Source organism: Tympanuchus pallidicinctus, unplaced genomic scaffold (assembly GCF_026119805.1).
Source record: "Tympanuchus pallidicinctus isolate F22 unplaced genomic scaffold, pur_lepc_1.0 scaffold4, whole genome shotgun sequence".
NCBI classification, from domain to species: Eukaryota; Metazoa; Chordata; class Aves; order Galliformes; family Phasianidae; genus Tympanuchus; species Tympanuchus pallidicinctus.
Genome location: NW_026294758.1, coordinates 4,517,731 through 4,543,238, shown reverse-complemented (window position 1 = coordinate 4,543,238; position 25,508 = coordinate 4,517,731). Strand labels below are relative to the sequence as shown.

General features: G+C 38.6%; 2 protein-coding genes across 2 annotated transcripts in view; one reads left to right on the top strand and one right to left on the bottom strand.

Moving 5' to 3' along the window:
* Positions 1-1,984: 1,984 nt before the first annotated feature.
* Positions 1,985-7,379, top strand: GNG10 (G protein subunit gamma 10). The gene is made up of 3 exons (XM_052701407.1): positions 1,985-2,156; positions 5,123-5,254; positions 6,917-7,379. Exons 1-2 carry the CDS (start codon positions 2,076-2,078, stop codon positions 5,246-5,248), a joined length of 207 nt encoding a protein of 68 aa, XP_052557367.1. The 5' UTR covers positions 1,985-2,075; the 3' UTR covers positions 5,249-5,254; positions 6,917-7,379.
* A 3,755-nt stretch (positions 7,380-11,134) lies between these two features.
* The window catches only part of SHOC1 (shortage in chiasmata 1), a 51,270-nt gene continuing 36,896 nt past the window's right edge, over positions 11,135-25,508 (bottom strand). The window contains 11 exon segments of the mRNA XM_052701317.1: positions 11,135-11,423; positions 13,727-14,281; positions 14,497-14,668; positions 16,113-16,262; positions 17,565-17,696; positions 18,685-18,778; positions 19,729-19,850; positions 20,846-20,957; positions 23,774-23,879; positions 24,397-24,575; positions 25,103-25,172. Of these exon segments, the coding sequence (XP_052557277.1) occupies positions 11,323-11,423; positions 13,727-14,281; positions 14,497-14,668; positions 16,113-16,262; positions 17,565-17,696; positions 18,685-18,778; positions 19,729-19,850; positions 20,846-20,957; positions 23,774-23,879; positions 24,397-24,575; positions 25,103-25,172 (1,793 nt within the window). The 3' untranslated portion in view covers positions 11,135-11,322.

Here is a 25,508-nt window from a genome sequence, read left to right as displayed (position 1 = left end):
TCCGTCATCTGCTAAGTTGAGCCACCTTGTCATAGAAGGAGGTCAGGCAAGACCTGCCTTTCACTAAACCTATGCCAGCTATTTGCAATCACTTCATTGTCCCACATCCTTTGAGGAAGACCTTCACTTCTTGGTGCCTCTTCTGCTAATTTAGCTCTCAGTAGTTTTTGGAATGTTATCTCAGTTTTGTGTTTGAAATAACATATCCAAAAATATGTCAGAAGCACTATCCTGAATGGCTAACTTCCATGTGCATTTCCAAAATTCAAAGGAAGTTTCTAGTTTTGTCCTTAATCTCTGCTGCCATACATGCTGCTGTAAGCATAATTCAATCTATACTTAAAGGTCAAACCAAGTCTTAGGTTTGTTAAAGAAAACGTTCAGAATAAGTCATGTTTGTTCTCAGGAAATAACCTTACTGGCCTTGTAGTGATGTTCCAGAGACACCACAAAGATGTTTGTCAAGTTGGACACCTTCACAGCTTGGATGTAGTACTTCTTTTTCCACAACATATTCAGCCTCCTGCAAGAGTGGAGAAGAAAAAAAAAATTGTAGTTTCTGTGGCAAATACAAAGCAAAAATGAGTACAAATGAGTGAAACAGTGCTGCTTACCCAGTAAGGTCAGGCAGTTATCTCTGCAAAACAAGCCAGCAGTGTACCTCTATGTAGACACAACTTCACAGGCAAAGAGCTATCAGCTCAGCTGCTCTCACACTAGTTTCCACCCGTCGTACCATAGAAAAGTGTTAGTGTGATAAGATGGGTCACAGAAATAAGCAGGCAAGACCCAAATCACACATCTATCTTCCCCCTTTTTAGGTTAGTTCTGACCAAGATTAATTTTCTGACCTGATCCTGTAGCAATTAAAAGGTGCAATGGCAGGGCATTCCGAGGGAGGACAGAACCGTGTCTTTCAGCAGCAGGAGCACCTTGTTTTTGTAAAACGATGGCCCGAAATCAAGTGCAGAAGGGAAAATCAGCAGGTATTCTGCTTTGGGTGGAAAAGAACCATTGCTCTTTTGTGGTGTTGATTCTGAATTTCTAATTTTCTCTACACATGAGCCCATTGAAAATACCCAGACAGAGGCATAAGCTCATGGGTTGCAGGCAGAGTTTGCTGGGCTGTGCCATTTACATTTCTGTGATAGAGGCCAGAAGAAACAATTGTCTGTCACAGAGCTGTCAGGTCGCAGTGACACCTTGTTAGCTGGGGTCACTAATCATTTATAGCCTGAAGTCTTACTTTAGTTCTAAATATATGCATCTTAGTCACATATTTTAGGCCCTATTTTATCTTGAAATTGAGTCCGCAAAGCAATATCATACACAGATTGAGAAAAGTGCAGTGATAGCTGACAGTAGTGTTACTATGCGAATCCAGCATAAGTGGACTTTGAAGGGAACTGCCTGCATGAACAGGAACTGACCATGCTGTGTAGGGTGAGGTCTTGTGAAAGTGTGTCTAACAACGGAACAGAACAGAACAGAATGGAATGGAACAGAACAGTTCTGTTGGAAGGGACCTTCAAAGACCATCAAGTCCAACTGCCTGAGCACTTCGGGGCTAACCAAAAGTTAAAGCATGCTACTGAGAGCATTCTCCAAATGCCCTTTGGCCACTGGTAGGTGTTGGGCAGTAACCGCCTCTCTCGTGTTTGACCACCCTCACGGTGAAGAAATGTAGAAATTCAGTGAGAACTGTTGGTGATAGGTGGATGTGGATGGCTGGACCGGATGATCTTGTAGGTCTTTTCCAACCTTGGTGTTTCTGTGATTCTGTGAAATGCTTCCTTATGTTCAGTCTGAACTCCCCAGCGCAGCTTCGCGCCGTTCCCACGCGTCCTGCTATCGGTTCTTAGGAAGAAGAGACCGGCACAACGGCATCTCGAAGGAAAAAAGTCGGAGTCGCGGATGGAAGGTGGAGATCACCACCCGAGGATCGCTTAGGGGGGCGGAGCGGCGGCGGCCCCTCCTCCGGGCGGCTCCCGCGGTGCCGGCAGAGCCGAGCCGCACCGCACAGCAGCGCACCGCACGGGTCTCCTCCGCTCCATCCCGTTCCTGCCTGCCCCGTCATGTCATCGGCCGGCAGCCTGAGCACCATGCAGCGCCTGGTGGAGCAGCTGAAGCTGGAGGCCGCCGTGGAGAGGATCAAGGTGAGCCGGGCCTCCCGGGGGAGCGGAGGAAGCCGCGGGGGAGCTGCGGGGTCTCGGCGGGACCGGGCGCGGGCGGCGGTGCGCGGAGAGCTCTCTGTCCGGGATTCGAAGGGTGCCCGGGCTGCGGGGGCTCCGAGTCCCTCCCGCACCCGCGGGGAAAGAGCCGCTCCCCGGCGGGAGGCCGTGATGAATAATGGAGCAGCTCCGCGTTAGTTCTGCTCCGACGGGCACGCTGCTCTGCAGCCGCGCCCCACAGCTTCCCTCTGCCCCGCGCGGGGTGTTTTCGTACCGGCTGACAGCTCGGGACACAAGCGATTTTCTACGCATGCATGAACCTTGTGCATATCTCCAGACAAAGACAGGCCAGCGAGGCAACCCCGTTATCTGTCTGCTCCGATATTATTTCTTTCTTCTTGTTTTTTGTTTTTTTTTTTTGTTTTTTTCCTGTGTCAATCCAAATGCAGCCCTGCGGTGCTGCCTTGGTTCCCAGCAGGTGCAGGGTCCACAAGTTCTTCTGGGATATGATTTCTTTTTCTTTTTACACGTAAAATACATCGAAGGCTACAAGGTGATAAAAGTCTATTTAATCTGCATCCTGTACTTCCCCCTGCCCTCACCACCTCTGTGCATTCTCCATTTTTCTTTGGCCAGTTGCAAAACACTGACTTGCATAGCACTGGACTAAGTTCATGGGCTTACAAATGATTTTGGATTCCTTTTCTCACTGCTCCTGCCCTGGGCTGCTGAAAAGTCCAAGTGTCCGTTGCACCACATTGAGCACTGAACAATGTTGCCTTAACTGATTTATTAATGCTACTAAACGTTATTAGTGACCAATGAGCTTGCAAGTACGCTGAAAGTGGCCACAGCTCCTCCTGGCTGTGTGTGGGAATCTCTGAGAAATGACACAGTGCAGAACAGAAATGCTCTGTGACAAGGGGTCCCGAAGAGAAATGGCTGACTCATCACTGCTGTCATTTTAGACCACCAGCATCATCTCTCTGTCATGCCTCATTTTGAGGCATATTACAACTCCCCCCCACATTCAACTCCTTGTTCAGGTGGCTACAGCCAATACAGTTTATTGTTTAAGTGGGATTGCTTTGTGGAGGTAGCAGATACTCAACTGGACTTCCCAAGGCTATTGTGTTATACATGAGTTTGGGAGGTTACAGAGGCTGGGCCTTAGTGAAGCTTTGGTCTCCTCTTTCTCCCAGTGTTGCTACTGAAATCTCTTTCCAGATCTGTTCTAAGAACCTCTCGGTGTCTTCACAGCAACAAACCAAGTGATGCATGATAAAAACGTGTCGTCTAGGCTCCTTGATACAGAATGTAAAAACAGCAAGGGACATCTGGCTGGCAGAAACTGCATGAATCAGCTTTAGCTTCAGCTGATGGTTGGATAGGAGTAAACATTGTTTTGGCTACTTTGAATACACAGTGTGTTTTCAGGAGGAAGCTGAATATGAAAGGAGTTTTATAAATACATCCCACACTACAAGTTCCAGTGGTGATTTTGTTTACCCCGACAGCTAAAAAAGTAGACAGGAACAATATTTTCAGAAAGAGGAAACCATGAAGGAAAGAAGTACCCCCACGTGTCTTGCATGCAGGAGGCTGCTGTTCACAGCGTGCTTGTGCTGGGATGAAATACAAAAGAAATCCTTCTACTGTCCACGTCAGCTGGAGGAGAGGAGTGCTGTAGCGGCTCATTGTGTTGAGGGCTCAAGCGTCAGTGTTGTGCTTAAGGCAAGAACATTAATATTTCAGGGAGCCAACAGAGCTAGGCAGGGTGGAGGCTGCATCGCTCTTTGCAGCATCCATAAAGAGGTTGTTCCCAAGAGAGGGACAAGTGGCAAAGCCTGCTGAGCAGCAGGGAATCCTTGCTGTGGATTTTCCTCCTTGTGCTCCTCCCAGGAGGATCTGGCAGGCTGTGGGAAAATGTTTCTCTGGACAATTCCTTGCAGTGCTAACATCTGCTGGAAAGTTAGGCAGTTACTAAGACGGGTGTTCTGAAGCAGAGCTGGCAGGCAGGGAATGGGGCAGCAGCAAAAAAGCAAACAAGTGCACCCACCAGGCCAGATTTACTGATGCATTTCCAAGTGTTGTCAGATTGGATGGCCCAAAATGAAAAGCCCACCAGGGCTCCAGGGTGGCTCCTTCAGACTGGGGAGTGCCAACGGCTGTTCTGGCTCATCCCTCCCCCGTCAACAATGCAACACTGTATAGAAGAAAAAGCAGTATTTTAGAAGTTCTGTGGTGATTCTGGGGTCAGAGGAGAACTAGTATTCCAACAGTATGCTCAGAATACCAAAATGTGGCAGACAGCTCGAGCACTGGCATTTCCCTGCAGCTGTTATCAATGCACATCTCAGAAACTGGGAATTCCTCAACATTTCCCTTCAAAAATACAGACACATGACGGTCCACAGGGAGAACAACCAGCTTGCTTTTGGGCTCCTGGGCTTGTTCTGCAGCTCTGGGCTGTCCTCCCCATGGGCGTGACTTCACTGCCCGGGGAAGGTAAAATTTGAGCCAAAGGGTTTACATCCTTGTCCTCTTGCTTTCTTTCCTTATTAAGCTTTGTGTTGTTGAACAGTTTGGAAGTAAAAGTCCTTTTTGTAAATTATCTGAGAATATAAGAGTTCAAACACAAAACTGTACGGCAGAATGGAAAATGCTGTGGTCACAGCCTTGACTCTTTCAGTGAGGGTGAGTTCCATGGCACTCATACTTCAACCCTGTATGTCCAGCTCTGGCTTGTCACCAGTGTGGCAGGACATATGTCTCATCAGAGCTCTGCAGATGAGTGCTTGTGCTGATTTACTTGATGGTTTAGAATTCAAGAGCTGACTTGGCTTCTCCCCAGCTTTTTGATAGTGTTTCTTCCGGAGGAAATGCTCAATAGATGCTTGTGAATGAATTAGTTTCCTCTCTATATTTGTTTTTCCTTTTTCTTTACTCAGGTCTCCCAGGCAGCTGCAGAGCTCCAGCAATACTGTATGCAAAATGCCTGTAAAGATGCCTTGCTGGTTGGGGTCCCTGCAGGGAGCAATCCCTTCCGTGAGCCCAGATCCTGCACTCTGCTCTGAAATCAGGTAACAAAATCACAGATATCACCACCACTGCTCTCATTTGGAAGCTCTAGCAAAGACAAATGGGGCACTGTGATAGCTGCTTGAATTTTGAATTCTTCGTATAGCAAATTGTTTGCCACTTTCCTGCTGGCTCTAGAAACTGTTTTCTGCTTCTTTTAGATATGGCAACTGAACTGCACCTCTTTTTTACTGTCCTTTCTTGTATTTCTGTTTGTTTTTGCATTTCAGCAGCTCTGTACTCATTATCAGCATCTAAAATAATAAAAACTTCCCATGTGTAATTGACAAAGCCAGAATCAAAAACAGCCATGTACCTAGCTTGGGGAAGTGAGACAAAGCCATGATACTTGCACGTGTCTTGGCATAGCTTAGGCAAGAGTCTTGTTAAAAGTACATTTTGTCTTTGACATCCTCCTGCAATTCATTTGGCTGTATCAGTCTCCTTGGGGTTTTTCTTGCTATAGTTGATACAGCATCAGAATTCTTGGAAGCAGAGCAGAGCTGGGACAGTCTCTAAGCACGTTCTTTTGACGGTTTTCAGCTCAGGGCTAGAAGAGAATGTGCTAGCAGAACTCTGTCTGCCTTAGTGCTCTGCTGTGCTGTTACCTCCATAGCAACTTCAGGTGACCATTCAGCACATGGAAATCTTTGCTTTGCAGTTCTACAGTTCTCACTCTTGTCTCTTCAGTTTGTCACAGAGATGTCACGCAGAAAGAGGAAGAAATGCCATGTATGCCACTAGACTTGGGCAGAACCACACCATTACTTTCGTCAAGAAATGCTACTTCTTCTGCAGGATTAACAAATATGGAAGTAGGATAATTAGAAGAGGCTATTCTTCTGTAAAACAGAGATAGGTGCTACTGAAGAACTGAGAGAGCTACAGGGAGGAAAAGAAACACTGAATTCTCTTATTTATTGGAGAATGCAATCAAAGTGAAATGGAACTGTTTTCTGTAACAGCAGAATTTAAACTAGAATGCATAATATTTATAGGATCTTCCCCTTCTCACTGCTGGGGTTCCTGAGCTTACAGTCACTTTTTGCCTCACTAATAGCATGCTTTTGATTGTTCCTGGAAGGGTCTGAGAAACAGAATTGAACAGGAAGAGAGAACGCAGCCAAGCATGAAATGTTCTTGTGGAAAAATGGGTGGGAGAATGCACAAGCAAGAGACTTTCTTAATTTAGATGCTATCCCTTAATTCTCCCTGCCTGGAATAATGTTGATAGTGACTTTTGCACATGTTTACATGTTCTTCTGTTATTAAAGCAGCCCTTTTTTGTGTGTGTTTTGTTTCTGGAGTTCAGTTTTGATTGCATCATCAAGGCAGGATATAAAGTACTTTCCCAAGCCAGTGTTTGATGGTTGATTTATGATAGTTCTAGAGAAGAGTAGCTGGGATCAAGAAGTCTATATTTTTTTGCCAATATTTTTCTAGTTATTAATTTAGTTACCTTAGCACCATAAAAAAAAAAAAGAGAGCAAAATTGAAAAGGCCAGTGTAGAAATTTTGCAATATTCAAGAATGTCAACACCCAACAGAGGAAGGTGGCTACTCAGATTTTCTCTGTTCAAAAGCAGTTTTTTGTGCTATAGGTTATATAAGAAATGTATCAGAATAGGAAGAAAGCATTTAATGAACTCTTTTTCCTTTAACAGGGAAGGTCAGCAGAGAGATACCTTGAAGCATGACATGACTAACAATGGCCTTTTCCTCAAGAAAGTATCTCCGTGTCCTTATTTCTGCGTGGCTAAAACTTGGGTATTTGTCTATTCATTCTTGTGTGTTCATACCTCACTGTTTTACTAATGTTTTTATAGCTGTTTAATGTAAGTAGCTCTTTTTGTAAAAATCACCATTGTTATTACACTATACTATCTGTACAAATACTACTTGAGAAGTTTACATTTTTGAAAGCAAAAACATGATTATTTTTACCAAATTACCTATTTCTAACTTGGACGGTTGCTAGGCTGGAGTGATGGTGATAATTACTTGTATTTTCTGAAACAGAACATCTGAAAAGTGAGCTGTTAAAACCTAAAAGCAAATGCAGATAGTATTATGAGAACTGTTCTCTGGAGGGTTTTCTTTAAATAGCAAGATCTGAAACCAGCAACACTGTTTTTTTTTTCAAGTGCTTGTGAGTCCACAAACGACGCCTGTTAGAAACTGCTTGATGTGATGTGTAGCACACCCTTGTTCCATCAGGCACCTTACTTACAAAAGCCCTGTATTGTTTAATGCTTCTCGTAATTTGTATTCATAAACATACTGCCTTGGTGGAATCCCATGTTTAAAATGTAACCAAACTCGCTCAAAAACACTTAAGTGTCCGAGGACAGTTGTGTGCATGATTTTTGAGGTTTGAAGTACACAAAATTACACTTGGGCATTTGCCTTCACTTTTCTATAGAACACTTTTACAAGGACAAATTTTTTCTACTAGGTTTTTCATTTTTTTTACCTTCTATTGTTTGTATTAATCTTCTAGAAGTTTGGAAATAAAACTCCTTTCCTTACTGGCTTTGATTTCATTATTTAATTGTAGAAGAGAGCAAATTCATTCATGTTCTTTGAAGGTGATATTTGCAGTGGGAAGGAAGGCTTCACGCTTTTTTTTTTTTAAGGATAAGGCTACTGTTGGAATTTTAGAGAATATTTTACTGTTAGAAAGATCTAGTGTATAGTTACATAAATATTGATGCTAAACTATTAGGGCCACTTAAAGATTTTGAAGTCTGCAGTGGGGCCTTCGGTGATCTGAATATATGATTTTCATTAATGCTAACTGAAATGGTACAGTGCATGTCCTCCAAACAGTTCAGTTTTAACAAAAGATTTTCACACTTGTTGCCCTGCTGGGAGACATTGAAATGACAGTAATGATATTGCCAGTATAAACTGTACTACTGAAGTGAATGTCCTTCCTCAAGTGCCATTCTTTGCTCCTGCTTCCTTTTCGTTGTAGGCTATTGAGAGTATGGCTGCCAGCTTCTCCTGGATACTTGACACATGCACATGTTGTGGAAATCCAGAGGAAATACCGTTGTTCTTATTTGCAGAGAGGTGCTTAGAAGCTCAAAATGTTCATCACAGAGAGGAATGGAGAGAGATAAGAGTTTGCCTCAAATATCTTTGAACAGTTGGCTATCAGCCACTCCCTCCCAAATAAACCCTTTGCGTTTCTTTTTCTCACAGAATAAAACTTACCACTAGCAGCAACATTTGTTATTCTTCCTGATGCCTGGGTTCTGGAGTCACTGCTGAGCTGGCAGTGGGAGCAGCCAAACTGCCATGTGCAGGGGTGGGTGGCTGCTGCAAGCTGGTCAGTCTTGGCTCTTGCCTCTTGATCGCCCTGCCCTGCTCCATCTGGCACCTTTCAGCTGAAGCACCACTCGCTCCATGTGTGGTGTGAACGTACTCTGTGGGTGTCTGTGAAATAGAGAAAATATCTTACGTTACAAGCAGCTGCCTCTCAGAGGCCTCAGGGGCCCCAGCGCCATGCTTCGCTGAATGGCACATAATGCTGACCTGAGTCTCCGTGGGATCCCAGCTGTGTCCACACCTAATAACAGCTGCAATGAAAACCCTGTCAGCAGGTGTGAGATGGGCTGGCAGCATGCTGGTTGTGCTGAAGTCCCATGAAAGGAAGATACAGGTTCAGATATCTGCAGAGAAGTGTGCTTGCTGCACTACTTGGCTTTCTGGGTACACACTGTATGAAGTCCTTCATACCAATGTCCGGGTTCTACAGGATGCCTATGATAAAACTAATTAAATGACTGCACAAATCTGTACACATATGTGCCTAACATGAGCCACAGGGTCACCTTTTTTCTGTGGTCCCTCACAGTGAGAAGTACAATGAGTTTTCCAGCAGGGATTTTTTTTTTTTTTTTTTTACTTCTAGAGCCAGGTCACCTAGCATTTCACAAACGTGATTGAAGAAATGAGTCTACCTGCCACTGATGGAAGTCTGGTGATTAGGAAACCTCTCATTCTCACACAAAAAAATGCATAATAATAAAAATAATAATAATAAAAAATAACTGCATAAAGATCTCCCCAGATGTGAAATTCTCATATATGGCTGCTTTTTTCTCTTTTTGAGGGGAGGGCAAGGGAGGATTTGCATAGTACCGATTTTCCTCTACATTAAACAGAAAGGAATTAGGGGAAGAGTATCACATGTGATAAAGTTGCCATTAGGTGTGTAAACTGTCAAAGATTTAGAGTCACAAATAGAGTGAAAATTAAATTGCAAGTTCTTCTCCTACTTTGCCAGTATCAGAATGTATACTGACATTTTCCTACCTATTAGCAACTGGGTACAGATGACACTTGAATTTCCTTCACTAACTGAATGTAGGCAACATATGGTTTGCCTTTGTTTTTGAAGGAATCAATAGATTATTTGAACTAGCCTTTAATGAATGTGTACTTAAAGTTCTGGTGCCAGCCTCTGTGTGAAAGGATATAAATACATAGCTAGGGAGCGGCTCCTGTAATTTTCTCCACTGTGGTCATCTGTGAATAAATTTTTGCAGAGCTGCACTCTTAAAAGAAGAAATTCCCGAGCCTGGCAAGCTGGGAGACAGTTCTGAAAAACAGAGCCAAATCTGTGTTGTAAAGAGATGGAAAATGGTTAGGTCAAGCAACCACAAAAATGGGCCAGAAATAGCGAGCAAAATGCAACTTTTATTTTAGTAACTATTTTGTACTGGTCAAACATGGAAACACTGGCAAATTTACAATCCTACAAAAGATTTTATTCATATTACACATGAAAAGTTTTTTCTGAATTCCTGCTAACAGTTTGGATACAAATAACCTGTGGATATTACTGTGAACTATGATTACTCCTGGAACTGACACTGTAATTCTAGGAGTTCTCAGTTAACAATCAGAGAAGCCAAAGCTGCTCCTTTAAGAACTGGCTGTATTTATCCAGATAATGAATATGTGCTTAATGAAGACTCAATATCAATAAACTATTTTGCTGCAGGCCTGAACCATACATTTGCTTTTATTCTGTTACTGCATTAAACTTAACAATCAAAAAAAGCGAGTTTGAAAAGTGACTCATCAGAATGGAAAGTCACTGAGCAGGCACTGATCTTCTGAAGCTGGCAGAGTATGCATGCCAGCAGCAGCATGGAGTTACTCTCTACCACTGCCTTCACAAATATTTCTAGCTCTGTTGTGAAATCTTTTGCTGGAGAGTGGGGAGTTGGACACATCCTTTCTTCTGCAACTTGCAAATTAGATGATTTTTTGTTGTTGTCTAACCTCCTGTGCTGCCTTGCTGTAGCCTAGAATTTCTGGTGTTGTCTCCTAGATGATTCTCATCTTTCACACAGAAGCAGTGTAGCAGGCTGGAAAATGGGTACATCAACAAACAGCCTCCACTAGATTATGTGGAAAACTAGAGTCACAGCGTTATCTTCTGAATCAAATCCATGAGAATCATAAACTTCAGCTGTCTTTCATGTGCTGTCCACATAACAAGTGCGTTGTTTCTGAAGGTTAATTATGACTAAAGCCACACTCAAGCCATGAAGGAACTCATAACATCACAGGGCTCCCAGAGGGGCTGTCAGAAGGAATGAAGTGGAATTGAACCCAGAGGACAAACAGAAAGATCTCTTGCTTCATTTCTAAGACTTTATCATCAGTTCTGAGATAAAGGCAAATCCAGTCTGCTATAAAATGTGGAAGCCTGCATGCTCAGGGAGGAAACATAGGTTGTTTGAAAGCTCAACATGCTTTAGCGTGTTATTTCTTTTTTCTTTTTTCAAATAAAAAAACAACAAGGTAACTTTATACAACCTAAATGAACAAACATTTAAGTGTTTACATCAGTAATTCTCCTGCTTAGAGGAGCTGGTTTGTTTAGTGAGAACTAAAAAAAGAAATCCTTGTTTAGTCAGAAATCCCAAACACCATTTTCCCTTTAAAAATGAACAACAACAACAAAAATGTAATAAATTTCCACTCAAATGGTTTAAGGATTGGGAAGAATAAGAAAAAAAAAGATGTGGCATGCAAGTCGCTATTCAATTCAAAAGAATTTAAGACGTGTTTGTCCATCAGCTCTTCCAGGTACTCTTTCATACATCAATCTCCTCTTTTTAATTCTTGGTACTTCTTCAAGTCCTGAATCTGGTAAAGAAGTGGCAATTAAGTATTGGCGTAACAAGCTAAAAATATAAAATCAGCTACACGTTTCTCAGAAGCAGTAACAGGCTTCAGCTTCAACTAGTTTGTATGAAAAACATTAAGTACTGTAGAATTGAGTATGTACAGATATTAACTGCTGTTTATTAATCAGTTTGATGCATTTTACCTCATAATAATAGTATAGGACCTTATATGCAAAATCAGCCTGCGCTGTGCTTAACCAGAATATTTCAGTACAAGTTTTCAAACTTATTTCTATTTCATTAACACTACACTCTGTACAGCTCAGTAATTACAAAAGCTAATTCTTTTGAAACAGAAACAGAAGTTGTTCAGTTGTTCCTAAGTTAGTTTAAGAAAGTTTTTTACATTCTTAAGTATTTTTTACAATAAAATATTTGAGAAGTTATTTTATCAGTACACTTTAATGGAAGAAAATTCTGTTTAGGCCTTGCAAAGTGTACTTTATAGAACTTTAGATAGAGCTTTAGACACTTAGAACAATAGAACTTTAACACTTATTAAACAATTTCATCTGCGTCAGTAAAAATAGTGGTTCAGTGTATTACCATTAATTGTTTGAGGTTTAATTAATATTTTTTTTCTGAAACTTACAGAAATCCTTGAAGGTTTCCAATGTGTCTTTCTAACTTGACTCTGCATACATTTCCTAAATCTGAGATTTCAGAAAGCTTTCACTGTATTGAAGTGTTTTTTGCATTTTTTGCACAGCTTACCTGGTTTTTCCCTTGGCTAATGGATGATAAAGTAAAACATGCCTGTTGTTCCATAACATCAGGCAAATTCCCTTACCCTTTCCTGATTTGATTCAGTTGTAAGTATATCTTTGCCATATCAGGAAAGAGTATCAGAAAATTAATCAGTGGGAGATCACGTTGTTTTCAGAATACTGTAATAGAAGCAGTCCTGATCAACTGAAACTACTGTGTTAGAATTTTCTGCCATCAGTGTCAGTTACAGGTTACTGAAACACTGTTCATTATCCAGCAATACTGCAGGTCACAATTTGTATTCCAATGGAGATGCAAAAGGTCTGCTCATAACTTCACTTGAGCATTTTAATTTTCATAGGCTGAAGATTGAAAGCAGTTCACCATATCCAATTACCTTTTCCTCTGTTTAGTGCCAGAATTGCCTTAAGCAGCCCATTAAGCACAATGATTTCAATTAGTTACACATGCTTTACATGAATGAGCCTGATCTAATTAGTGGAAGTATTTAATACTGCACTGACTTTGCTCTGTCACCGTGAGTTTTAACTACAGACAGTGAAAAAACAGATTAAATTATCTATACTAGGGGTTAGGAGGTTTATTTAAGAAGATTAGCCTTATATCTTTTAAGAACTTGGCATCTTGCTTTTTAAGAAGTAGCAGATTAAAAAAAAAAATGAAACAAAAACCTATAACCTACAACAAAACAATATTTAGTCTAATAGGGACTAATGATATTTTCTTACTTTCAAGGCTCCAGGGATACACACCAGACCTTGTAAAAAATGCCTTCAGCTGTGCTTAGGATGGATAAGAAACTGTGTTTAGCCATGGATAAGAAAACAAAACAAATAAGCAAACAAAAACACTGCAAAAAAAAACCAAAAAAAACCAACACAAAACCAAGCTTGAATTTTCTATATGAAAACACACTAAGCTTTCTATTAGATGAAATTCGCCTTGTAATAATTTCAAGATTCATAGTTTAGCCCTGCGAAGAAGACGGAGCAGAGACCTCAGTGCAGCCTTTCAGTGTTTAAAGGTAGCCTACTGTAAGAAAGACTGAGAGAGACATTTTGAGAGGGCAAGCAGTGATCAGACTAGGAGTAATGATTTCAAAGACAGGAGATTTAGATTAGATAGAAGGAAGAAATTTTTTACTCAGAGGGCAGTGTGGCTGCCCAGAGAAGCTGTGGGTGCCCCATTCCTGAAGGCATTCTCAGCCAGCTGGGACAGGGCCTTGGGCAGTCCATCTGGTGGGTGGCTGCTCTTTCCAGGGAAGGGTTTGAGCTGGGTGGGCTTTAAAGTCCCTTCCAACCCGTTCCATCATTTATATTTTAATTTCCTATTGCTCCAAACTGAACATTAATACCTAGGAATCTTTCCTTACACAAGAAAAATAAGTGCAAGTGTTTTGCATAAGAGGAAACAATATTGTTAGATTGGATTAAATAATTACTTAAAGAAAATACGAAGCTGAGTTTTACAAATAATACTTTTTCCAGTGAAGTTAAATAAAATTTCAGCGAATTCACCTTGCTTTGTACATACCTGGTATTTTTTTTCCTTTTGCCCACAAGAATGGTGGACTTTGCTTTCTGTTTCCTGAAAGTTCTCGATCTTGGTTTTGGAAACACAGAATTTGAATTTCATCTGGATCAACAAGGGAATCAGAATGAATTAAGTTAGGTGCAAATGAATTGTATGTGCAAGTGGATGAAAAGTCATTCCATGGAGTCTCATAAATCTGAATTTCTGGGCTCTTAAATGCTGTGCCTCTAAATTCTTTCAGAAAAGCTGTAGAGCTGTCAGGAGGTACACAGTCACTGAAAGTTGTAAAGAAATCTTCTTCAGAATTTTTGGAGGAATGATCAGAGATACAGTGTGTCCTGAACGCCTGACCTTTAATGTAAAAAGAATTCATAGCATTTAGACGATCAAAATCTTCACTGCCCTTTGGTATAACAAAGAAATTCTGTTTTCTCTCTGGAGCTACTTCTGAAAAACATGGTCTCTCATGCATATAGCTTGAAAGGTCAGAGTTGATAAAACTTTGATTATGTTTCAATGGAAGAAACGAGGCTTCAGAATTCACATGAGATGGCCCTGGTGGAAGAAAATTTGAATCATTCTCTTTGAAAAACGAAATATTAGCAAGTCTCTCTAAATTTTTCAGTAACAAAAGGAATCCACTGAGCATTAAAATACAGTCTGCCTATCATAACAATTCATCTTTCATTGGTTGGAAAATAAATGTTCTAATATACTCAGACTTCCACCTGGTTTCAGAGACGATACACTTTGGCAGTAATTCAAACTACCTGTGCTGGTTTGTGCCTTAGCTAGCAACTCTAAAGACTGAGAATTTTGCTTACAATCTGGATAGAGTCTTTTAAAGATATTCCAGTTTTCTGGAGGTGATGAACGTTTCACTGTTGTTTTCAGTGACGCAGCAGCATTTGTGCTGTACGAAGAGGTAATGTCACTAAAATGCTGAAACCAAATAAAAGGAGTTAAGCAGTGTTTATAGCGCAAGTCTACGCTCTCAAATATGAAAATCAAATCACTAGTAAGAATTCTAAAGCTTATATATAAATTTTTGGTTACTGGAAATAAAAATAGAAGACTTGGTAATATAAAGTCACTTATGGTGGACGATGTGCTGCCAGTCTTACATCTATAAACAGACTAAGTAATAAACATCACGTTACTCAAATCAAACCAGTATCATAGTATATTCTCTATCATGAGATAGGACTGAAAAAAAGTGGCATCTGCAATGTATTGGTGCATTTCACACGTCATGGAAGGATAAACTAACAAAATACCTTTCACTCAGTAAACACTACCATACAAACACATGGTTGCTACAGTAACATGTATAAGTTAATAGTGCCTAAATATCTTTTCCCTGGCTCTTTCACCTTAACTGAATGATTCAGGAAAGCAGGATGTCCTCCCCTTTTAGAACAGAATCATAGAAACACAGAATAATAGAATTGCTCAGGTTGGAAAAGACCTTAAAGATCATTGAGTCCAACCACAACCTAACCCTAGTACCCTAACTCTAACAACCCTCCACTACGTCATGTCCCTGAGCACCACATCCAGATGGTTTTTAAACACATCCAGGGATGGTGACTCAACCACCTCCCTGGGGAGCCTCTTCCACTGCTTTAACAACCCTTTCTGTTAAGAAGTGTTTCCTGATATCCAACCTAAACTTATCCTGGCAAACCTTGAGGCCATTTCCCCTCATCCTGTCACCTGTCGACAGTGAGAAGAGACCAACCCCGCTCTCACTGCAATCACCTTTCAGGTATTTGAAGAGAGCAATAAGGTCTCCCCTCAGCCTCCTCTTCCCCAGACTGAACAGACCCAGTTCCTTCAGTTGCTCCTTGTAGGGCATATTCTCCAAGCCAAGCTGACTATAATGAGTCAGTATTTTTCTTGGACTTGGCCCAACTGAAAACAGTAGCAGCACCAATTGCAGCTGCAGACAGAATTTCAAACACTTTAGTTGACAGAATTATTCCTCTTAAACTCAAGGGCTCTTTCAAATGATTCGTGCAGTGAGTTTACAAGTGGTGGGTTATACTACAGTGCAAGCAAATGGATGGCAGGAGGAAAGGGGAAGAAGAAAGGAAAACAATTCTTGTTTTACAGAGGTGTATGAACACATATGCTCATAGGACACTTGATATGATAGAGCTTAGACTTTTTTTCATTTAATTTTTCAGAGTACTTTACCAGTTAAGAAATTTTTCCAGTACTAATAACCTTAACAAAAACATAGTGATGGCTCAACAAAATCTAATTCATTTTTAGATGACACTAGAAAATAGCCGTGTAGCATCAGACTAAAAAAAAACAAACAGAGGAAGAATGAGAACTGTGCAAGCAGTCCGAGATAAAACATAAATTACTTTTGACTGACCTTTAGAACTTTTTTTGGAACCTCTGGTAGTAATTCCTGAAGTTGATCATAGCTTGCCAGAAAGAGCCTGTTCAAAGAAGATTCCTTCTTTAGCATCAGCTGAGCAACCAGAGGGTTGATACAAGGAAAAGCAAGCAAGCATTTCTCCATCTGGAAATGGAAATTATTTTGTCAGACATTCGTTTTTCTTTCTTCAGTGACATTCCTATCACTAGGTCACATCACATAATTAGATCTCTGAATCTGTGCAGTTTTGGAGAGGTGTTTTACGCGTCACGTGAATTTTATTTTATTTTTACTACTTTTTTAACAGTGTAAAATTCTTGTTAAAGAGTAAATTTTTGAAAACTAATTTGATAAAAAGGAAGTACATTTAAAAGATATTTCTGTATTATTTTTATATAAGCCAGCGAGTCATTCAAACTTGATTTCTAAACACACTACCAAATTTACTTTATTTTTATTCTGTGGTTTGATAAGAATTATTTATATCAAGATAAACCAGCAAAACTATTTTATTTTACAGAAGTTACACTTGTAAACAGCAATGAGACAAGTGCTAGAAGCAGGAATTACTAGGTGGAACTGAATGTCACACAGCGGGCAGTAACTTCAAAACTGTGGTATCTAAAGAATGTCAGCTTCTAGTTCTTGACTTTCATAAAGCTCTACATTCAACACATCAGGACCTAATGCCTTTAACAGAGATAAAATACAACCAATTACTTTTCTCAGTCTTTTCTTTTTTAAAAAAACAGTATCCTTAATCTCTAATTTGGAAGAGTTATAATCCAGTATTTCACATTTGAAAGACCAAGCCAAGGACTTAGAATGCTTCTGAATTTTGCAAATTTTAAAAAGTATCCTGACTTTTTAATAGTTCAGGCTTTTCATGTGAGGTGACTAAATCTCCATTAGGATCAATTTGGAAATCTCAACACACTAGACAACATCAATATTTGAACATAATTGGTGGATGTGGTCCAGTAATATTTATTTCCAAATACTGCATGAGGAATTAAGCAAATATTATCAGCTTGTGGTAAAACAACACTGTAAGCAACTTCATTGACTTCAGTAATAGATGATTATCAGTGAATCTGGCTTACTGCCCAAGTAAGCCACCATATCTTTATCTTTTACAGTGTGGATAGTTCTTCAAATGTAGTGCTGAAAGGATGTCAGTCACACATAACAGCCTAGAGGTGGGAAGGATAAATTTCTCTGAAGTTTCATTGTGAAAGCACAGGGAAAATCCTAAGTCTGCTAACAAAGATGACTGATGTCAGAAGCTTTACAGAGGCGTGTGTGTTTATGTATCTATAACATATATACATACAAACAGATATGAAATGTATAAATTAATTAAATAACAACATATTAAAAAATCACATAGAACTTATTCTGAGAAACAAGAAGAAAACAGTGTAATGTAGCATAAAGTTAAATAACCTCAGATGGCAAGACAGAAAGCCAAGATTTGTCCAGCCATTCATGGGGACTGACACTAGATGTCATCAAAATGTTGTCAGCTATTTGACGAATTAACAGTGCTGCCTCTTCAATCCCTGGTGTAAGAACTACCTATAATAACAATAATTTTGGTTAAAGCTTATGCTAAGGAGTAAAACTCCGAACGTCTTAATTGTCATTAGTAGTTAGCAGATGGAAAAAACTGAGCACAGTAGCTAGCAAGGTAGACTAACTAATCCAGACCTATGCTCATTGTGAACTTCAACAACTGACCACAAATCTGGCTCCAAATTACACTCCTTATTTATACAAATAAATTTATACAAATCCAATGTAGGCAAAAATTAGTTTCTTCTATAATCTCTTATATGTTTTAGATTTATTGCTATGAATTCAAAACAGGCAATTCTGAAATGCCCAGAATAGTTTAAGATAGAGATGTGCAACCCTTTGAAAAGGTGGCAATTTCCGAGCAAGCTGTCTACTGAAGTGCTGTATAAACGGGTTGAAAAAATCTTGAACTTAACCAGAAAATTTTGAAACAAGCATTAATATGTAAAAAAGTTTTAAAAACTGCCTAAAAAGGCTACTTCGTGCAAAAGAAGGACCAACACAATTTTTGCCCCATTTTTAAAATGTGAATTAAAATGATACTGCATTTTTTATTTATAAAGAATAAAAGCATATTTGTAGTCACATAATAAAAATGTGACAAGCTATCTGACATTACAGAGAAAAGATACACTTTCTTTTCCTCTACATTAAGAACAATATTAACTCAAAACTTCAAATTAAGGCATTGATAGGATAACAAGAGATTAATACATGCTTGAGTATTCATAAAATTAAAGGTACAACATCATTCCAGATGTAAAAGACTGTCTAGCCTCTGCACAAATCTGATTCAGCTTGTACTAGAGCCCATCAGAGGTTTTACTGATTTCAGAAGTAGTGAACTGAAGTTCTTTATCATATTTTCTGAATTTTGAATTGTTTTCTGTTTCTGTTGTTGGATGTGCACGTTTATAGAATACTTTGGGAATATCACATAGAGAAGATTAAAATAGAAGAGCTGTTACAAAAAAAAAAATAAAATTACCTTCACTTCAAAGTCTTCTGACTTCTGTGTAAATTCTATCAAATTGGCATAAATTAAGACAAGGCTGAGAAGAGTATCTCCGCTGAGACTGTACCTGTAAGAACAGTTTAATCAGACTATTAATATTTTATATGCACATAACAAATGTGACTTGTCTGTTCTCTGTGTTAATAAATTTCTGTTCCATTTCCTGGAATTTGGAACATGAGTATATTTCCTTGAACATTATTACCTGTGAAAAGATAACTAGGGTGTGTGAAATGACTGACTACTGAAGGACACATTGTAAAGAAGAAAATGGAACCAGCTCGCAGCAAAGAAAGCCTGGCCTGAAGCAAAAAGGCTGAATCAGGATCAGTCACTGGAGAAAAATTATACACAAAGGAAAAGTGAAGCATGAAAGATTAACCACTTCCTTACAGAAAAAAACCTTGCAATAGGTGATGAAGGCCTGCTTGAGAGACGTATCAATAAAAGTAGTACTTCCACAGCAAAAAGCCCTACTGGTATACTGGAAGAATATCTCCCTCTTGGAAATGATGTACAGTAACGCTAACATAGAAATAATTCATAACCATGTAATTATAGTGATTAATTTACTTCAAACACTTCAAAAGCATAGTCGCTGTTGATAATACCTTTAATACCATGAATGTTCTGGACTTGCTGATTTGAAATATTTAATAAAAACTTGCCCTATATTAGAGTTACCTGCCTCAAAGACTCCTATTTTATTTCAGTGATTTCTTTAATTTTTTGTCTTGTGGAAGACTATAAACAATACAAACATGGAAATGAACCTTGCCAGGTTTTGGGGGGCCTCCACTGAGTTTTTCAGTGGCGCTTATGACAATAATGTAACAAGGTGAAAAGATTAGAGCATGTAAGAAATACGAGCCTAGAATATTCACATCCTTTGAAAAGAAAAGTGTCCCTACAGAGAAATTCAAATAACAGAGTTTTAGCTTGTTCTGGTGTGCAGCTTCCTGTAGCAATATCTTTGTTTTAAAAATAATGATAGAGCAAAAGATTTTATTTACTTACTCCAAACTCAGTCTTTCTCTGGAGTAGAAAACAACCCAACAGCATGTATATTGGAGTGATAATGCTATCAGCTTTGATATTACATTGTCGCAGGACTTCTCATGGTTTAACTCATCCATATTCTACCATGAAATTAATATAAAAATTAAAAACTAGATAAACATATTACCATGGCTGTCACAACCCTTTCATATGCATTGCTGTATTATACATGAGTTATATCAAACATGATCATGAGTTCAAACATGATCATGAGTTAGATCAAACATGTTTGTAAGTAAATAATATAAATAACAAAGACATATCTGAGAATCATAAAGATTCTAATTCATTTCTTCATACCTTTTTATTCATCCTGTGAAACAGAGACGTTACTTTTTAAGACATTCTAAGATTTTGGGAAGTTTTAACGATGCAAAATACGGTTGCAAACCCCCACAGTAGTTAACATAGAATATATAAATTACATTATACCTACAATGAATTTATAAAGCACAGCACTGCTAATTGCATAAGCACTTGCAGTAAATAGCATGTAGGAATTCCTATCTGCATTGAGCCTGCAATCTTATTTGATTATTTTATTTCTTACCACTAACTGCTCTTTTACACATTGAGACATTTGTCTTGCTATGTAACAGAGTTTACATACCACCCCATCATTTAAAGTATTTCTTATTTTTATAAAAAACAGAATGAATTATTTTCTAAATTAATTCTAAACCAATGAATTTATTTTCTAAACTATTAACTATCTGAAATGGGAAGAATTAACATGCAGAGTGGTATGAGAATACAGTCACACTTAACTAGTTATTACAACATTCATGTATACAATCCTATCCTCAGCTACATATTTTAACTATATTTATACAGTCAATTTGAAGTAAAATGTAATACTTCTGTGAAAAATGTCAGCAGTGAGATGAGAATGTTTTTAGCTAGTCAAGCTGGCATAGGCTTAATTTTGGAGTTACCGAATTTGGAAATAATTTGTGTCATGAGAAAATGAGTGATTTTGATATTATTAAGAACAAAAGATACATTAGAAGTGTGCAGACATGGTCAAGAAGTGATACATCCCACTGTAGAATCTGAATATAATTTCGTTTTGTACCTGCAAGAAGATAGCTGTACGTTCATCTACTGTCAACACAACATATCGGTCTGTATCTCCAAGTAGCCTCAAGGAGTAACTGCAGCTTCTTTCAACAAAAGTAATGCTGTAGCTGAATATTATTAGTTTTATCAGTTAATATTATAATTCTGTTATTGAAGCTCAGTTAAATGAAACATTGAGCTTTCTTAAAGGAAATGAATAGCATTCATCTCTTTATACAATTTTTATGGTAACGTTTTAATACTGGGATCTTTCTCAAATGATCAAGTTAACTTCAAGGCACGTTCACAGAACAAACATAATTGTAGAAGTAAGATATTGAAATACTACTAGGCTAAAACCTGTTAGACTCCTGAGCCAAGGGGCACAAGTTGGAATACATGATCTCTGAGGTCTTTTCCAACATAGGTGATTCTAATTCAATTAGCCTCATGGCATTGACCTTGACATTTGACAGTTGGTGGCCCTGCATGTGGCAGAGGGGCTTGGAGATTCATGATCCTTGAGGTTCCTTCCAACCCATTCTGTGATTCTGTGTGATTCTGTGATGTACACTCTGAGATTATAAACAACGATATATTAAAGAGCTAAGACAAATAAGTAAAGCAAATATTTACACTGATGTTTATGGGACAAGAAAATCTCAACTTCTTTCAGAGTAATTGCATGTATATTGCATTTATTTCCTTCCTTTCACAATTGTGCAGCACAGGGAAAGCAAACTGGGTGAAAAATTACTGACTGCTCTTTGCATAATGCTAAATTTTTTCTGACTGAATTAAAACTGACAGTAGCACAATGTTGTTTTACAAGCAATGCTAGCAAAAACTCCCTGAATGAGCACTGCATGTTTAGAAATTTAGAGGAGTCTTGGCTGTCTGAGGTGGGAAGCAGAGGAGAAATGATAGTCACATTAATTGGTCCAATTCCCAGAAAACACAAGGGACCACAATCTGCTAGGAAATTGTGTGGACAAGCACATTATCCATGAGCTAAAAGGGGAACTGTAAACATCTCTGAAACTACTCATTTATGTAGGTGAATGTGAAGAGGATCTGCCCGGAAACTACTGAAAATCATCTCCGAACATTTAGCTAGTGGCTAACCTGAATAGTGAACTTGAACAGGTCCATCTTCAAAAGTGTATTTCAAACTGAATGTTCAAATTTTGAAGTCAAAGCATTATTTTCATTATTTTTTCCTGTTCAACTGTAATTAGACAGATATCAAAAACTGGAAAGTCTCTTCAACAGCATGGTGAAATTAATGACATGCATCCCTGACACTAGGTTTAATAGATGACTGCTATTTCTCTTCTTCCTTTCTTTCTTTCTAGTTTTCTGTGTAGAAGACTATTATAGTGTGTATTTATTACTAAGAAAATTAAATGCAAGAAAATTATGCCAAAGAAAACAATACACATGAACAATGTTTTACAAATACACAAATGTTTGTACAAGCTGAAGAGGTATTCAAAATCAAGAAAATATTAAATCTCAAGTAAACAATGAAAGTATTTACTTGTTTATTTTTAACTTAGCTTCTTCCAAAAGCTGTGATACATCAGAAAATGAAACTTCTACTTTATCTGCAGTATTTAGGTACTTAAAAATCCAAAAATACAAAGCAATTACTTCGAAGAATTAATACAAACTCTTTTCAAAGCATAAAAAAGTGGAAAAGCAAAAAATGTTTTTTGTTGATGACACTGTAATTTTCAGGGAAAAGAGACAACGAAAACAGTTGTCTTCATAAAAAGTCCCAGCTTATATTAAAAATTAAAATATCAACATATCCTTTGGTTGACATATGCATGAATCTATAGAATAAATGCACTGACTTCAGTGGAAAAGCTATCTTATCGTCTCTTGCAGTGCTAATAATCTCAATTTGGTAATGTACCTGACATCAGGAAGATTATACACTTTTATCAGTGATCTAGACAGTGGGATTGAGAGCACGTTTGCTGATGACACTGAGCTGAGTAGTGCAGTTGATGACACAATAGAAGAGAGGGCTACAATCCAAAGGGACTTGGAGAAGCTTGAGGAGTGGGCCAGTGTGAACATAGGCCCACAAGATGTGAACATCTCAAACATGATTCAAGAAGGCCAAGTGCAAAGAGTGGCATTTGAACTGGGGCAATTGCACATAAGAGTTCAGACTGGGGGAACTCATTGAGAACATTCCTGCTGAGGTATTTGGTAGCCAAAGAGCTGTTTGTGAGCCAGCAGTGTGTGCTTGCAGACCAGAGGGCCAACTAGATCCTGAGCTGCATTAAAAGAGGGGCTGGCCAGCAGGGCAAGGGAAGTGATTGTCCCCTTCTGCTTTACCCTCACAAGGCTCTTCCTGGAGTACTGCATACCATCTGAGGTGCCCAACAGAAAAAAGATATGGAGTTATTGGAGTGGGTCCAGAGGATACCAAGAGGATCATCAGAGGGCTGAAGCACTGCTCCTATGAAGACAAGCTGAGGGAGCTGGGCTTGTTCAGACACAAGATAACGCCCTGAGGAAGACCTCACTGCAGCCCTCAAGTACTAAAAAGGAGTTTATAAACAGCAAGGAGAGCTACTTTTTGTTGGTCTGATAGTGATAAGACAAGGGGAAATGGTTTCAAAATAAAAGAGGACAGGTTTAGATTAGATGCTAGGAAGAAATTCTCTCAGAATGGTAGGGCACAGACACAGGCTGCCCAGAGAAGCTGTAGATGTCCCATCTGTGGACGCATCCAAGGACAGATTGAATGGGCCCTGGGCAGCCTGATCCAGAGCCTGATTGAGTGGATGGCAACCCTGCCCATACCAGAGGGACTGATCTGTCCTTCCAACCCAAAGAAGGGACCCATATCCTAGAAAACTGGTTCTATACCCTGGAAAGCTGAAAGTAATTAGTGAGTAAGATTTAACAGGTCATTTTCACTCACTGAGATTCCAAAAGCTGAAGAAAATCTGGCATATTAAGAAGACCTTCAGTGGTGAGAAACACATAAGGAATCTGTATCTCCAGAAGAGAAGAACCACAGTGATTTCCTGAAACATTTTGCATACATAAGATAATAGTTTAGTGAGCAAAAATCTCAATTTATATTTCAATATTTAAATTGATGTATGTTGAAAATATGCAGCTTTTATTCATCCCCATTATAATGCTTCTGTTATATGCTATTTTTTTTTCCCCCAAAATTAAGCTCTTCTGAATCCCTTTCAAACTAAGCTCTAGCTTAGATTTATTCTTTTATATGCACAGCAATATTCTGTCAGCATGAGGAAGGGTAGATACAACTTCTATTAACTGTCAACAACCTGTAAACATGGCAGAAGTGTTTTATAAGAGATTACCAACACTTACTACCACATTTTGTCCAAACATAATATCATGTACCCAAGAAAAACATCTTCCTATCTTTCTGGTTAACATAACCAGCAGTATTTGCCTAGTTTTATCCTGCATAATTTATGATTCATCCTCATCCCACACACAAATGTAACATTTCATAGAATAGAAAATACTTTTCTCTTATGTGTCAGTCCAATTCTTTGCACTTACCCATTTGTACTGTTTCAGGGAGGATGGTTTTAAAAGTCATGTATGCAATATTTAGATTTTCACACAGTTTTTTCCAGCAAGAGTTTTCAGAATAATCATATTCTATCACTAATGAGAAGAGTCTCCAGGGGAAGTCAGCTCCAATGTTCTGATTTTGTATAATAACACAGGCGTATCTACTGAGGATATAAAATGAAAATTAAAAATATGTTCAGGTACAACTACACTCAGAACAAAATAAACAAACACACTTCTAGAAGAAGTGTGAAGAATTACAGTTGTTTGAGGTCTGTTCAGAAAAAGAACCTACCTTTCCTGAATTTAAAACCTGTAATTGCTTTAAAAAGTCATTTTAAAATTTGAAGTTGTACTCCCCCATACTCCAATTACCTACTTAAACAATTCCTATCTTCCTGCATACTCATACTTTATCATTATTTCAGCCTTACACCTTTTATTTTACACACTGGAGAGTTTTTCTAAAATGCTCATGTGCAATTGCAAGGGCAGCTCCTCTGAGCCCTGTAACTAAGCACTTTGCTGGAATTTGGACAAAATTCTCTGTTCTCTGAATGAAGCTGTAAATCCATATTCTGAAAATGTATTCAGAACAAGATACTACAATGAAAATGAACAAAGTTTTACTGAAGAAAAACATGACAAAGGACTTCTGGCTCTGTTTTTTGGAATCTAGATTTTAACTTACTTGGTGACGATATCTCTATATCCCAGAATGTTTCCTTTTTTCTCAGAATTCAAATCAATGGCTTTTAAACCTGCATAAAAATTATTGTGATCTTAATCAAATAAATTGTCTTCTGCTAGTACAAAGCTAGTACAGAATGAAGCACTTTTTGCCATTAAGTTTTAAACCCCTGTATACTTTTTGTATGCTCTAGGTTTTGTAAAAATGACTGGAAGATGCAGTTAAGAAAATTGTTATTTGTGTAACACAAAGGCCTCTTTTGTAAAGTTTAAGTTAGTTGGATTGGTTTGTGTTTGAAATCAAGTCTTAAGAAGTGGAAACAAATCAAACACTTAAAAGTAAACATTATTATAATTAGTAAAAACATTGTGAATGTCTCCCTCCTTTAAAATATTCTGAAAGATAA